Consider the following 16,193-nt stretch of genomic DNA (forward strand, 5'->3'; position numbering starts at 1 on the left):
GCTAGTCAATTCACCACTGAAAACCATCAGCACATGAACACACACACATGCACCGTACGTACAGAACCTGTTCCAAACAAAACCCCCCAGATTGAAACACGTGTTTAACATGCGCCAGTTAAAACATCCACAATGTGACGTTGTTTCTCTTCACAACAGTAGATGAAAAACACAACAGAATTGCATGCTTCATATCCTTTAAACAACTTCTATGGAAACGCAGCTCATTACATTTGTTCTGTAACCATTTCTACTTCCTGGAGGAGAGGGGGTCTCGTTTAACTATTAACAGCCCATAAGGCTGTGAAAAAATGTCTCGAAGGCTCTGCTTAAGGATCATTCTAACATTTTAAATTTGAAATGCAATTTACCATTTTAAAGTCTTTTAAACATTTTCTTTTCTATAAAACACATATATTTAAGAGAAACATGTCAAAATAACCATGTAGTTAACATCAAATAACCACATTATCTGTGACAGGAAGTGTCCCAAAGGGCACCCTATATAGTGCACTACTGCAGACCACAGGGACCAAGACCCTATGGGTCCTGGTCTAAAGTAGTGCACTATATAGGGTGCCCTTTGGGACACGTCCCTGGGGACAGTCCTCATCCTTTTTTCACTAGAGGTACTTCCAACTAGGACTAAAGGCCTTTAACAGTATCTGCATAGTACTATATGGAAACCCCAATCTTTAACTGGAGTCTGAAAAATACCAGCACAAATATTAATTCAAAATAGTACAACTTAACACAAGTGTATTCAAGCCTGAAAAACACATCCAACACATCCACATTCTAACAGTAACAGTTCTCTTTCCATCCATGGACAAATATCACAACCTTTCTCTCCCCTCTCTCTCATTCCATCCCTCTCTCTCTCATTCCATCCCTCTCTCTCATTCTCTCTCTCTCTCTCATTCCCTCTCTTCTCTCTCTCATTCCCTCTCTCTCTCTCTCATTCCCTCCTCTCTCATCCCTCTCTCTCTCATTCCCTCTCCCTCTCTCTCATCTCCCTCTCTCTCTCATTCCTCTCTCTCTCATTCCCTCTCTCTCATCCCTCTCTCTCATTCCCTCTCTCTCATTCCCTCTCTCTCTCATTCCCTCCTCTCTCATTCCCTCTCTCTCATTCCCTCTCTCTCTCATTCCCTCTCTCTCTCATTCCTCTCTTTCATTCCTCTCTCTCATTCCCTCTCTCTCTCCCTCTCTCTCTCTCATCCCTCTCTCTCTCATTCCCTCTCCTCTCATTCCCTTCTCTCTCTCATTCCCTCTCTCTCTCATTCCCTCTCTCTCATTCCCTCTCTCTCATTCCCTCTCTCTCATATCCCTCTCTCTCTCATTCCCTCTCTCTCATTTCCTCTCTCTCATTTCCTCTCTCTCTCAAACGGTTTACGATACACAAGAGCTAGGAGGACCTAGTTGAGGGCAGTGGGGTGTCCAGAACACTGACAACCAAACAGAGAGTCCAGATGACAGCCTTAAAACAGGACGGGATACGTCTCAAACTGCATCCTATTCCCTATGTAGTGCACTACTTTAGACCAGGGCCCTATTCCGTATTAGTGCACTACTTTAGACCAGGCCCCATCCCTATGTAGTGCACTACTGCAGACCAGGGCCTACAGGGCTTAAAGTTCTGCAATTCAGAGAAAATGGGTGTGATTTGGGATGTAAACCCCTAGGACTTATCAAATACATGGCGAGTGGACTGGATCACATCGTGACTGGGATCACGAGAGATCAAATACATGGCGAGTGGACTGGATCACATCGTGACTGGGATCACGAGAGCCTGGAGATGGTGTCAGGTTGGGAGTGGTTAGAGAGGAGGAGGGAGGAGTCTGGAGAACATGGCTGCCTCTCATTGGCCCGTTGTCTTCAGTGTCATCATTTGAAGGCTTGTCTCTTCATCAGTTTGCTCCAAAGGTGGAGGGGGGAGGCTATTTGGATTCACCCAATAAGAAACTGGAGAAGAATGACAAAGACTGGTTAGTGAGGTAACAGACTGGTTAGTGGAGTAAAGACTGGTTAGTGGACGTAACAGACTGGTTAGTGACGTAACAGACTGGTTAATGGACGTAACAGACTGGTTAGTGGAGGTAACAGACTGGTTAGCGGAGGTAACAGACTGGTTAGGGAGGTAACAGACTGGTTAGTGGAGGTACAGGTGGAGGTAACAGACTGGCGTAGTGGAGGTAACAGACTGGTTAGCGGAGGTAACAGACTGGTTAGCGGAGGTAACAGACTGGTTAGCGAGGTACAGACTGGTTAGCGGAGGTAACAGACTGGTTAGCGGAGGTAACAGACTGGTTAGCGGAGTAACAGACTGGTTAGCGGAGGTAACAGACTGGTTAGCGAGTAACAGACTGGTACGGGTAACAGACTGGTTAGCGGAGGTAACAGACGGTAGCGGAGGTACAGACTGGTTATGGAGGTAACAGACTGGTTAGTGGACGTAACAGACTGGTTAGTGGACGTAACAGACTGGTTAGTGGAGGTAACAGACTGGTTAGTGGAGGTTATGGACGTACAGACTGCGTTATGAGAAGACTGGTTAGTGGAGGTAACAGACTGGTTAGTGAGGTAACAGACTTGTTAGTGGACTAACAGACTGGTTAGTGGACGTAACAGACTGGCTAGTGGAGGTAACAGAGGCTAGTGGAGGTAACAGACTGGTTAGCGGAGGTAACAGACTGGTTAGTGGAGGTTGGTGGACGATACAGACCGGTTATGGAGGTTGGTGGAGGTAACAGACTGGTTAGTGGAGGTAACAGACTGGTTAGTGGACGTAACAGACTGGCTAGTGGAGGTAACAGACTGGCTAGTGGAGGTAACAGACTGGTTAGTGGAGGTAACAACTGGTTAGTGGAGGTTGGTGGACGTAACAGACTGGTTAGTAGAGGTAACAGACTGGTTAGTGGAGGTAACAGACTGGTTAATGGAGGTAACAGACTGGTTAGTGGAGGTTAGTGGAGTAACAGACTGGCTAAGTGGAGGTAACAGACTGGTTAGTGGAGGTAACAGACTGGTTAGTGGTTAGTGGAGGTAACAGCTGGTTAGTGGAGGTAACAGACTGGTTAGTGGAGGTAACAGACTGGTTAGTGGAGAACAGGACTGGTAGACTAACAGACTGGTTAGTGGACGAACAGACTGGTTAGTGGGAGTTAGTGGAGGTAACAGACTGGTTAGTGGGAGGTTGGTGGAGAACATACTGGTTAGTGGAGGTTAACAGACTGTTAGTGGAGGTTGGTGGAGTAACAGACTGGTTAGTGAGGTTGGTGGAGGTAACAGACTGGTTAGTGGAGGTAACAGACTGGTTAGTGGAGGTAACAGACTGGTTAGTGGACGTAACAGACTGGTAGTGGAGGTTAGTGGAGGTAACAGACTGGTTAGTAGAGGTAACAGACTGGTTAGTGGAGGTAACAGACTGGTTAGTGGAGGTAACAGACTGGTTAGTGGAGGTAACAGACTGGTTAGTGAGGTAACAGACTGGTTAGTGGAGGTAACCGACTGGTTAGTGGAGGTTGGTGGACGTAACAGACTGGTTAGTAGAGGTAAACAGACTGGTTAGTGGAGGTAACCGACTGGTTAGTGGAGGTTAGTGGAGGTAACAGACTGGTTAGTGGAGGTTAGTGGATAACAGACTGGCTGGTAGTGGAGAACAGACTGTTAGTGGAGGTAACAGACTGGTTAGTGCGGTAACAGACTGGTTAGTGGAGGTTAGTGGAGTAACAGACTGGTTAGTGGAGGTAACAGACTGGTTAGTGGAGGTAACAGACTGGTTAGTGGAGACAGACCGGTTAGTGGAGGTAACAGACTGGTTAGTGGAGGTAACAGACTGGTTAGTGGAGTAACAGACTGGTTAGTGGAGGTTGGTGGACGTAACAGACTGGTTAGTGGAGGTTGGTGGAGGTAACAGACTGGTTAGTGGAGGTTGGTGGACGTAACAGACTGGTAGTGGAGGTTGGTGGAGGTAACAGACTGGTTAGTGAACGTAACAGACTGGTTAGTGGACGTAACAGACTGGTTAGTGGACGTAACAGACTGGTTAGTGGAGGTTGGTGGAAGTAACAGACTGGTTAGTGGAGGTAACAGACTGGTTAGTGGAAGTAACAGACTGAGTGAGTAACAGACTGTTATGGAGGTAACAGACTGGTTAGTGGAGGTAACAGACTGGTTAGTGGAGGTAACAGACTGTGTTAGTGGAGGTAACAGACTGGTTAGTGGAGGTAACAGACTGGTTAGTGGAGTAACAGACTGGTTAGTGAGGTAACAGACTGGTTAGTGGAGGTAACAGACTGGTTAGTGGAGGTAACAGACTGGTTAGTGGAGGTAACAGACTGGTTAGTGTAGGTAACAGACTGGTTAGTGGAGGTAACAGACTGGTTAGTGGAGGTACAGACTGGTTAGTGAGGGTAACAGACTGTTAGTGGAGGTAACAGACTGGTTAGTGGAGGTAACAGGACTGGTTAGTGGAGGTAACAGACTGGTAGCGGAGTAACAGACTGGTTAGCGGGTAACAGACTGGTTAGGGATAACAGACTGGTTAGCGGAGGTAACAGACTGGTTAGTGGAGGTTGGTGGAAGTAACAGACTGGTTAGGAGGTAACAGACTGGTTAGTGGAGGTAACAGACTGGTTAGTGGAGGTTGGTGGAAGTAACAGACTGGTTAGTGAGGTAACAGACTGGGAGTGGAGGTAACAGACTGGTTGTGGAGGTAACGATGGTTAGTGGAGGTTGGTGGACGTAACAGACTGGTTAGTGGAGGTTGGTGGAGGTAACAGACTGGTTTAGCGGAGGTAACAGACTGGTTAGCGAGGTAAACAGACTGGTTAGCGGAGGGTGGTGGAAGTAACAGACTGGTTAGTGGAGGTAACAGATTTTGTTAGTGGAGGTAACAGACTGGTTAGTGGAGGTTGGTGGAGGTAACAGACTGGTTAGTGGAGGTAACAGACTGGTTAGTGGAGGTAACAGACTGGTTAGTGGAGGTAACAGACTGGTTATGGAGGTAACAGACTGGTTTGGAGGTAACAGACTGGTAGTGGAGGTAAACAGACTGGTTAGCGGAGGTAACAGACTGGTTAGTGGAGGTTGGTGGAAGTAACAGACTGGTTAGGAGGTAACAGACTGGTTATGGAGGTAACAGACTGGTTAGTGGAGGTTGTGGAAGTACAGACTGGTTAGTGGACGTAACAGACTGGTTAGTGGAGGTTGGTGGAAGTAACAGATGGTTAGGAGGTAACAGATTGGTTAGTGAGGTAACAGACTGGTTAGTGGAGGTTGGTGGAGGTAACAGACTGGTTAGTGGAGGTAACAGACTGGTTAGTGGACGTAACAGACTGGTTAGTGGACGTAACAGACTGGTTAGTGGAGGTAACAGACTGGTTAGTGGAAGTAACAGACTGGTTAGTGGAGGTAACAGACTGGTTAGTGGAGGTAACAGACTGGTTAGTGGACGTAACAGACTGGTTAGTGGAGGTGGTGGACGTAACAGACTGAGTGGAGGTTGGTGGAGGTAACAGACTGGTTAGCGGAGGTAACAGACTGGTTAGCGGAGGTAACAGACTGGTTAGCGGAGGTAACAGACTGGTTAGCGGAGGTAACAGACTGTGTAGCGGAGGTAACAGACTGGTTAGTGGAGTTGGTGAAGTAACAGACTGGTTAGGTGACGTAACAGACTGGTTAGTGGAGGTTGGTGGAAGTAACAGACTGGTTAGTGGAGGTAACAGATTGGTTAGTGGAGGTAACAGACTGGTTAGTGGAGGTTGTGGAGGTAACAGACTGGTTAGTGGACGTAACAGACTGGTTAGTGGACGTAACAGACTGGTTAGTGGAGGTAACAGACTGGTTAGTGGAGGTAACAGACTGGTTAGTGGAGGTAACAGACTGGTTAGTGGAGGTAACAGACTGGTTAGTGGAGGTAACAGACTGGTTAGTGGAGTAACAGACTGGTTAGTGGAGGTAACATACTGGTTAGTGGAGGTAACAGACTGGTTAGTGGAGGTAACATACTGTGTTAGTGAGTAACAGACTGGTAGTGAGGTAACAGACTGGTTAGTGGGAGGTAACAGACTGGTTAGGAGGTTAGTGGAGTAACAGACTGGTTAGTGGAGTAACAGACTGGTAGTGGAGGTAACAGACTGGTAGTGGAGGTAACAGACTGGTTAGTGAGGTAAACAGACTGGTTGTGGAGTAACAGACTGGTGTGGAGGTACAGACTGGTTAGTGGAGGTAACAGACTGGTAGTGGAGGTAACAACTGGTTAGTGGAGGTAACAGACTGGTTAGTGGAGGTAACAGACCTGTTAGTGGAGGTAACAGACTGGTAGTGAGAACAGACTGGTTAGTGGAGGTAACAGACTGGTTAGTGGATGGTAACAGACTGGTTAGTGGAGGTAACAGACTGGTTAGTGGAGGTAACAGACTGGTAGTGGAGGTTAGTGGAGTAACAGACTGGTTAGTGGAGTTAACAGACTGGTTAGTGGAGGTAACAGACTGGTTAGTGGAGGTAACAGACTGGTTAGTGGAGGTAACAGACTGGTTAGTGGAGGTAACAGACTGGTTAGTGGAGGTAACAGACTGGGTAGTGAAGTAACAGACTGGTTAGTGGAGGTAACAGACTGGTTAGTGGAGGTAACAGACTGGTTAGTGGAGGTAACAGACTGGTTAGTGGAGGTAACAGACTGGTTTAGTGGAGTAACAGACTGGTTAGTGGAGGTAACAGACTGGTTAGGGAGGTAACAGACTGTTAGTGGAGGTAAAACAGGACTGGTTAGTGGAGGTAACAGACTGTGTTGTAGACTGGTTAGTGGAGGTAACAGACTGGTTAGCGGAGGTCGGTGGACYTAACAGACTGGTTAGTGAGCCACTCTATTCCCGTTTCAGATAATCAGTCTTCTCTCTATTAATCAGGTACTACAAAGCAACCGTGTTCGATCTCACACTCGGGGTGAGACATCGACAGGAATGAAACAAGAAACCTAAATGAATAGAGTGTAGCCTTACCTTGTCTTGACCCCCAAAGTCGGGTGGTTTAGAACTGTCCAGCGCTGCTGGGGTCACACTGTAACAGACGCACGATGGAGGGGTCACTTTTAGCCCCTTTAATGAACTCTTCCAGAGACAGTTTACCTGGAGAAACACAACAACAGGAGACAGTCAGGTTATATTAACGTTTAACTTCTCGAGGATAGGGGGCGGCATTTTCACGTTTGGATGAAAAGCATACCAGCTACTGCCAGCTACTCATCCCCAGAAGATAAGATATGCATATTATTAGTAGATTTGGATAGAAAACACTCTGAAGTTTCTAAATCATGTCTGTGAGTATAACATAACTTATTTAGCAGGCGAAACCCCGAGGACAAACCATTTAGATTTTGTTTTGTGGTCACTCTCTTTTCAATGAGATTTCATTGGGAATCCAGAATTCTAAGGGACCTTCGTGCAGTTCCTACCGCTTCCACTGGATGTCAACAGTCTTTAGAAATTGGTTGAGGGTTTTTCCTTTGTGTAATGAAGAAGTAGCCCTGTTCAGAACGACGGTCGTGTGAAGTGTCCTGTTTGTTTGAGGCGCGTAACCAGAAAGCATGCTACAGTTTGTTTTCATCCTGTATTGAACACAGATCATCCCGTCTTCAATTTTATCGATTATTTACTTGAAAAAAATACCTAAAGTTGTATTACAAAAGTAGTTTGAAATGTTTTGGCAAAGTTTACAGGTAACCTTTGAGATATTTTGTAGCCACGTTGAGCAAGTTGGAACCGGTGTGGTTCTGGATCAAACGCGCCAAATAAATGGACATTTTGGATATATATCGACGGAATTAATCGAACAAAAGGACCATTTGTGATGTTTATGGGACATATTGGAGTGTCAACAACAGAAGCTCGTCAAAGGTAAGGCATGAATTATATTTTTTATTTCTGCGTTTTGTGTCGCGCCTGCAGGGTTGAAATATGCTTCTCTGTCTTTGTTTACTATGGTGCTATGCTCAGATAATAGCATCGTATGCTTTCGCTGAAAAGCCCATTTGAATTCTGACATGTTGGCTGGATTCACAACCAGTGTCGCTTTAATTTGGTATCTTTTATGTGTGATTTAATGAAAGTTTGATTTTTATAGTAATTTATTTGAATATGGCGCGCTGCATTTTCTCCGGCTTTTGGCCGAGTGAGACAGTAGCGTCCCGCCTAAACTCAGATTTTTGGATATAAATATGAACTTTACCGAACAAAACATACATGTATTGTGTAACATGAAGTCCTATGAGTATCATCTGATGAAGATCATCAAAGGTTAGTGATTAATTTTAACTCTATTTCTGCTTTTTGTTACTCCTCTCTTTGGCTGGAAAAATGGCTGTGTTTTTCTGTGGTTATGTACTGACCTAACATAATCGCATAATGATATGTTCTGCTTTCGCCGTAAATCCTTTTTGAAATCAGACACTGTGGCTGGATTAATGAGAAGTTTATCTTTAAAATGGTGTATAATACTTGTATGTTTGAGGAATTTTAATTATGAGATTTCTGTTGTTTTGAATTTGACGCCCTGCAATTTCACTGGCTGTTGGTTAGGTGGGACGCTACCGTCCCACATATCCCAGAGAAGTTAATTAACTCTTCCAGAGGTATACCCTATACCCTATACACTATACCCTATACCCTATACACTAACACTCCCACTATCGGCTGCCACTGTAGGCTGTACTGTGTTGTAGGTGGATGAGATGAGACCTACCGTCTCTGTTGGTGTCCATCTGTCTGAAGATCTTCTCTGTTCTCTTCTCTGGAGTAGACTCGTCCTCTGGCATCTTCATCACAGACGACACCATCTTATAGATCGCCTGGAGAATAAACACACAGACACCATCTTATAGATCTCCTGGAGAATAAACACACAGACACCATCTTATAGATCTCCTGGAGAACAGACACCATCTTATAGATCTCCTGGAGAGCTGAGAATTAAAACACACACAGGACACCATCTTATAGATCGCCTGGAGAATAACACACAGACACCATCTTATAGATCTCCTGGAGATAAAACACACAGACACCATCTTTATAGATCGCCTGGAGAATAAACACAGACACCATCTTATAGATCGCCTGAGAATAAACACACAGACACCATCTTATATACTGGAGAATAAAACACACAGACACCATCTTATAGATCTCTGGAGATAAACACACAGACACCATCTTATAGATCTCCTGGAGAATAAACACACAGACACCATCTTATAGATCTCCTGGAGAATAAACACACAGACACCATCTTATAGATCTGGAGAATAAAACACACAGACACCATCTTATAGATCTCTGGAGAATAACACACAGACACCATCTTATAGATCTCCTTGAGGATAAAACACACAGACACCATCTTATAGATCTAGGACCTGGTCTGGGGTAGGAACTAGGACTGCGTTGGGTAGGAACTAGGCTGGTCTGGGGGTAGGAACTAGGACTGGTCTGGGGTAGGAACTAGGACTGTTGAGGGTAGGAACTAGGACTGGTCTGGAGTGGAACTAGGGACTGGTCTGGGGTAGGAACTAGGACTGGTCTGGGGTAGGAACTAGGACTGGTCTGGGGGTAGGAACTAGACTGGTCTGGGGTAGGAACTAGGATGGTCTGGGGTAGCGAACTAGGACTGGTCTGGGGGTAGGAAACTAGGACTGTCTGGGGGTAGGAACTAGGACTGGTCTGGGGGTAGGAACTAGGACTGGTCTGGGGGGTAGAACTAGGACTGGTCTGAGGGTAGGGAACTAGGACTGGTTGAGGGTAGGAACTAGGACTGGTCTTGAGGGGTAGGAACTAGGACTGGTCGGGGGTTAGGAACTAGGACTTGGTCGGGGGTAGGAACTAGGACTGGTCTGGGGTAGGAGAACTAGGACTGGTCTGGGGGTAGGAACTAGGACTGGGTCTGGGGGTAGGAACTAGGACTGGTCTGGGGTAGGAACTAGGACTGGTCTGGGGGTAGGAACTAGGACTGGTCGGGGGTAGGAACTAGGACTGGTCGGGTAGGAACTAGGACTGGTCGGCGGTAGGAACTAGGACTGGTCTGGGGGTAGGAACTAGGACTGGTCTGGGGTAGGAACTAGGACTGGTCTGGGGTAGGAACTAGGACTGGTCTGGGGGTAGGAACTAGGACTGGTCGGGGGTAGGAACTAGGACTGGTCGGGGGTAGGAACTAGGACTGGCTGGGGTAGGAACTAGGACTGGTCGGGGGGTAGAACTAGGACTGGTTGGGGTAGGAACTAGGACTGGTCTGTAGGAACTAGGACTGGTCTGGGGTAGGAACTAGGACTGGCTGGGGTAGGAATAGGACTGGTCTGGGGGTAGGAACTAGGACTGGTCTGGGGTAGGAACTAGGACTGGTCTGGGGGTAGGAATAGGACTGGCTGGGGTAGGAAAATAGGACTGGTCTGGGGTAGGAACTAGGACTGGTCTGGGGGTAGGAACTAGGACTGGTCTGGGGTAGGAACTAGGACTGGTCGGGTGGAACTAGGACTGGTCTGGGGTAGGAACTAGGACTGGTCTGGGGGTAGGAACTAGGACTGGTCTGGGGGTAGGAACTAGGACTGGTCTGGGGGTAGGAACTAGGACTGGTTGAGGGTAGGAACTTAGGACTGGTCTGGGGGTAGGAACTAGGACTGGTCTGGGGGTAGGAACTAGGACTGGTCTGGGGGTAGGAACTAGGACTGGTCTGGGGGTAGGAACTAGACAAGTGTTTCATCACAGATCTGGCCAGCGTCGGCAACATCTCTACGAGGAGTTAACATGAGTATATATTTCAATAGACATCGGTATGTGTAGGAGGTCTAAGCATTTTAGGTGAAGTTTTTACAGGAGTGAAATCCAACAGTAAGATTATGTTGCTGATCAACAACTAATCAGTCAACATGAACCACGCTACAGAGGACAACCAGTTGGTACACACTACTGAAGGTCAATCCTCCCCTCTACCATCTCAGACATCTCTACCATCTCAGACATGTGACTGTTCCCATCCAGTTGGTACACACTACTGAAGGTCCATCCTCTACCATCTCTACCATCTCTACCATCTCAGACATGTATCTGTTCCCGTCCAGTTGGTACACACTACTGAAGGTCAATCCTCCCCTCTACCATCTCAGACATCTCTACCATCTCAGACATGTGACTGTTCCCGTCCAGTTGGTACACACTACTGAAGGTCAATCCTCACCTCTACCATCTCAGACACCCTCATGTATCTGTTCCCGTCCATAATGTGCCTACAAATAACTCACACCAGAACTACAAATCCCACCTCTCTGTTCCTGCCTCACCTGTACAATCTCCAGCATCTCAGACATGCTGATGTGTCTGTTCCTGTCGTGCATACTGTGCCTACAAATAACTCACACCAGAACTACAAATCCAACCTCTCTGTTCCAGCCTCACCTGTACAATCTCCAACATCTCAGACTTGCTGATGTATCCGTTCCCGTCCAGGTCGTACATGCTGAAGGCCCACTTCAATTTCTGCTCCAGCTTGCCCCGCGACGTGACGCTCAGAGCGATGATGAACTCCCGGAAGTCTATCGTCCCGTCCCCGTTGGCGTCGAAGGTGCGGAAGACGTGCTCTGCGAACTTGGAGGCGTCKCCGTAAGGGAAGAAGTTACCGTAGATCTTCTTAAACTCCTCCATGGAGAGGTTCCCGCTGGGACAGTCTCTCAGGAAGCCCTTATACCACTCCTGGATCTCATGCTCTGTGAAGTCCGTGCTCTCCAGCAGATCCTGCATCACCTCTGGGCGGAGTTTGCTGTTCTGCTTCCCCATGGCTGGTGGTTACTATAGTAACAGCTGGAAGAGAGAGAGAGAGGGGAAACAGAAGCTGAGAACAGGAGAGGAAGATGTCCACTAGTCCTGAAGACCATGATGATAACAGCGAACAGAAAGAACAACATGTTAGCTGTATGTTGACGGCTGTAACAGAGAAATTAGAGATGCACATCCTACATGACACAGGAGATTTTTATTTAGATTTTTTTTAAAGGACCCAAAACGTATGTTTGGTTGTTTGCATATCACAGAAAGCTTCATTAAAGACGACTTAGTTATCAGAGCAGCAAAGTAAGCAGACAGAACAGTATCTCTTCTACTGCTATGCAACCAAACCGCCTGTATCCTTCTGAGGAACCCTCATCGTGGAACGAGGGAGAAGTGTACTTCACTGTGCCAAGAAATGTTCACATGCTCAATGTTACCAAACATATTGTAATGTCTGAAGTGCTGGAATATTCCACGCAGCAGACAGACAGACACACATATGTTCCATGTACTGAACGTACGGCTGTAGAAAACACTTGGAGACACAGACACTACTGAACGTACGGCTGTAGAAAAAACTTGGAGACAGACACTACTGAACGTACGGCGTAGAAACACTTGGAGACGAAACACACTGAACGTTACGGCTGTAGAAAAACACAGACAGACACTTACTGAACCGTAACGCTGTAGAAACACTTGAGACAGACACTACTGAACGTACGGCTGTAGAAACACTTGGAGACGACACTACTGAACGTACGGCTGTAGAAAAACTTGGAGACGGACACTACTGAACGTACGGCTGTAGAAAAACACTTGGAGACAGACACACTGAACGTACGGCTGTAGAAACACTTGGAGACAGACACTACTGAACGTACGGCTGTAGTAAACACTGGAGACGACACTACGAACGTACGAGCTGTAGTAAACACTGGAGACAGACACTACTGAACGTACGGCTGTAGTAAACACTTGGAGACGGACACTACTGACGTACGGCTGTAGAAAACACTTGGAGACGACACTACTGAACGACGGCTGAGAAAACAATGAACGGACACTACTGAACGTACGGCTGTAGAAAACACTTGAGACGGACACTACTGAACGTACGCCTGTAGTACACTTGAGAACAGACACTACTGAACGTACGGCTGTAGAAAACACTGAGACAGACACTACTGAACGTACGGCTGTAGAAAACACTTGGAGACGGACACTACTGAACGTACGGCTGTAGTAAACACTGGGACGACACTACTGAACGTACGGCTGTAGTAAACACTTGGAGACGGAACTACTGAACGTACGGCTGTAGAAAACACTTGGAAGACAGACACTACTGAACGTACGGCTGTAGAAAACACTTGGAGACGGACACTACTGAACGTACGGCTGTAGAAAAACACTTGGAGACGGACACTACTGAACGTACGGCTGTAGAAAACACTTGGAGACGGACACTACTGAACGTACGGCTTGTAGAAACACAGACACTACTGAACGTACGGCTGTAGAAAACACTTGAGAACAGACACTACTGAACGTACGCTGTAGAAAACACTTGGAGACGGACACTACTGAACGTACGGCTGTAGAAAACACTTAGACACTACTGAACGTACGGCTGTAGAAAACACTTGGAGACGGACACTACTGAACGTACGGCTGTAGTAAACACTTGGAGACAGACACTACTGAACGTACGGCTTGTAGAAAACACAGACAGACACTACTGAACGTACGGCTGTAGAAAACACTTGGAGACAGACACTACTGAACGTACGGCTGTAGAAAACACTTGGAGACAGACACTACTGAACGTACGGCTGTAGAAAACACTTGGAGACAGAACTACTGAACGTACGGCTGTAGAAAACACTTGAGACGACACTACTGAACGTACGGCTGTAGAAAACACAGACAGACACTACTGAACTACGGCTGTAGAAAACACTTGGAGACAGACACTACTGAACGTACGGCTTGTAGAAAACACTTGGAGAACGGACACTACTGAACGTACGGCTGTAGAAAAACACTTGGAGACAGACACTACTGAACGTACGGCTGTAGAAAACACTAGGAGACGGACACTACTTGAAAACGTACGGCTGTAGTAAACACTTGGAGACGACACTACTGAAACGTAACGGCTGTAAAGAAAACACAGACAGACACTACTGAACGTCGGCTGTAGAAAAACGACAGACACACTGAACGTACGGCTGTAGAACACAGACAGACACTACTGAACGTACGGCTTGTAGAAAACACAGACAGACACTACTGACGTACGGCTGTAGAAAACAGACAACCTACTGGAACGCTAGCTTGCTAGAGGACACAACAGACACTACTGAAGCTAGCTTGCATAGAGGATCACAGAACAACAGACTACTGAACTACGGCTGTAGAAAACACAGACAGACACTACTGAACGCTACGGTTGCTAAGGACACAGACATACTGAACGCTAGCTTGCCTAGAGGACACAGACAGACACTACTGAACGCTAGGCTTGCCCTAAGAAGGCACAGACATGACACTACGAAACGCAGCTTGCCGTAGAGACCAACTGAGTGGACTGGAGAAAGCGATGGCACCATGACAACAGAACTATACAAGTAGACAGAGTGATCGAGTCATAAGTCACCAACTAAAAGCTACCTGGCTCTCTCCTCATGATGAGAGAAAGAGACGTAAATTCCACAAAGCCACCACTTCATAACAAACTCTACTTACAAGCTCATAAGTCATTTACCCGCTCAAGAGAACAAGACACACTACTAGTTTAAGCTCCGAACCAATCTTCATCAAGTTCCTAAGTGATTCCGAATGGATGACGAGCCTTACACAGTGCAGCTCTTAGAGAAAGGCTGGTAGAACGTCTAACTATGTACCAGACAGAGCTGAGGCTAACAGCGCAGCTCTAAGAAAGCGGTAGAACGTCTGAACTATGTAACAAGACCAGACGCTGAGGCCTTACAACAGTGCAGCTCTTAGGAGAAGCTGGTAGAACGTCTACTATGTACCAGAACACGAGCTGAGGCCTTACACAGTGCAGCTCTAGAGAAAAGCTGGTAGAAACGTCTACTAATGTACAGATAGAGCTGAGACTTACACAGTGGCAGCTTTGAGAAAGGGCTGAGAATACGTCTACTATGTACCAGACGAGCTGAGACTTACACAGTCAGCTCTAGAAGAAAGGGTGGGTAGAAACGTCTACTAGTTACCAGAGCAGAGCTGAGGGCCTTTATCACAATGTGCAGCTCTAGAGAAAGGCTGGTAGAAACGTCTACTATGTACCAGAAGACTGAGGCCTTACACAGTGCAGCTCTAGAGAAGAGGATGGTAGAACTCTACTATGTACCAGACAGAGCTGAGGCCCTTACAAAGTGCAAGCTTCGTTAGAGAAAGGGATGGTAGAACGTCTACTATGTACCAGACAGAGGTGAGGCCCTTTACACAGTGCAAGCCTAGAGAAAGGATGGTAAGAAGTGCTAACTATGTAGCCAACAGGCGCTGAGGCTTAACAGCAGGTGCAGGCTCTAGAAGAAAGGATGGTAGGAACGCTACATATGTACCAGACAGAGCTGAGCCGGTTACATCAGTGCAGCTCTAGAGAAAAGGGCTGGTAGACCGCTTACTAATGTACCAGACAGAGCTGAGGCTTACACAGTGCAGCCTCTAGAGAAAGGGACTGGTAGACAACGTCTACTATGTACCAGACAGAGCTGAGGCCTTACACAGTGCAGCTCTAGAGAAATGGCTGGTAGATACGCTACTATGACCAGACAGAGCTTGAGGCTTACAACAGTGCAGCTCTAGAGAAAGGGCTGTAGAAGTCTACTATGTTACCAGACAGAGCTGAGGCCTTACACACGTGCGAGCTCTAGAGAAAAGTGGCTGGTAGAACGTCTACTACTGGTCCAGACAGAGCTGAGGCCTTACACAGTGCAGCTCTAGAGAAAGGCTGGTAGAAACGTCTACTAGTCCAGACAGAGCTGAGGCCTTACACAGTGCAGCTCTAGAGAAAGCTGTAAGAAGTCTACTATGTACCAGACAGAGCTGAGACCTTACACAGTGCAGCTTAGAGAAGGCTGGTAGAACGTCTACTATGTACCAGACAGAGCTGAGGCTCACAGTGCATGCTCTAAGAGAAGGGCTGGTAGAACGTTACAGTACCAGACAGAGCTGAGGCCTTACACAGTGCAACTCTAGAGAAGAGGGGCTGGTAGAACGTCTACTATGTACCAGAAACAGAGCTGAGGCCTTACACAGTGCACTCTAGAGAAAGGCTGGTAGAACGTCTACTATGTAACCAGACAGAGCTGAGGCGCATTACACAGTGCAGCTCTAGAGAAAGGGCTG

The 16,193-nt window shown here is 46.9% G+C and overlaps 1 protein-coding gene across 1 annotated transcript; it reads right to left on the minus strand.

Annotated features, from left to right (window-relative positions):
• Positions 1-1,904: 1,904 nt before the first annotated feature.
• LOC112078785 (neurocalcin-delta A) lies at positions 1,905-12,005 on the minus strand. The gene is made up of 4 exons (XM_024144917.2): positions 11,445-12,005; positions 8,743-8,848; positions 7,005-7,130; positions 1,905-1,964 (listed from the first exon to the last, which is right to left on the minus strand). The coding sequence occupies exons 1-3, from the start codon at positions 11,820-11,822 to the stop codon at positions 7,033-7,035; spliced, it is 582 nt and encodes a 193-aa protein (XP_024000685.1). The 5' UTR covers positions 11,823-12,005; the 3' UTR covers positions 1,905-1,964; positions 7,005-7,032.
• Positions 12,006-16,193: the final 4,188 nt, after the last annotated feature.

This window comes from Salvelinus sp. IW2-2015, unplaced genomic scaffold, assembly GCF_002910315.2.
Source record: "Salvelinus sp. IW2-2015 unplaced genomic scaffold, ASM291031v2 Un_scaffold6262, whole genome shotgun sequence".
Classification (NCBI taxonomy): Eukaryota; Metazoa; Chordata; class Actinopteri; order Salmoniformes; family Salmonidae; genus Salvelinus; species Salvelinus sp. IW2-2015.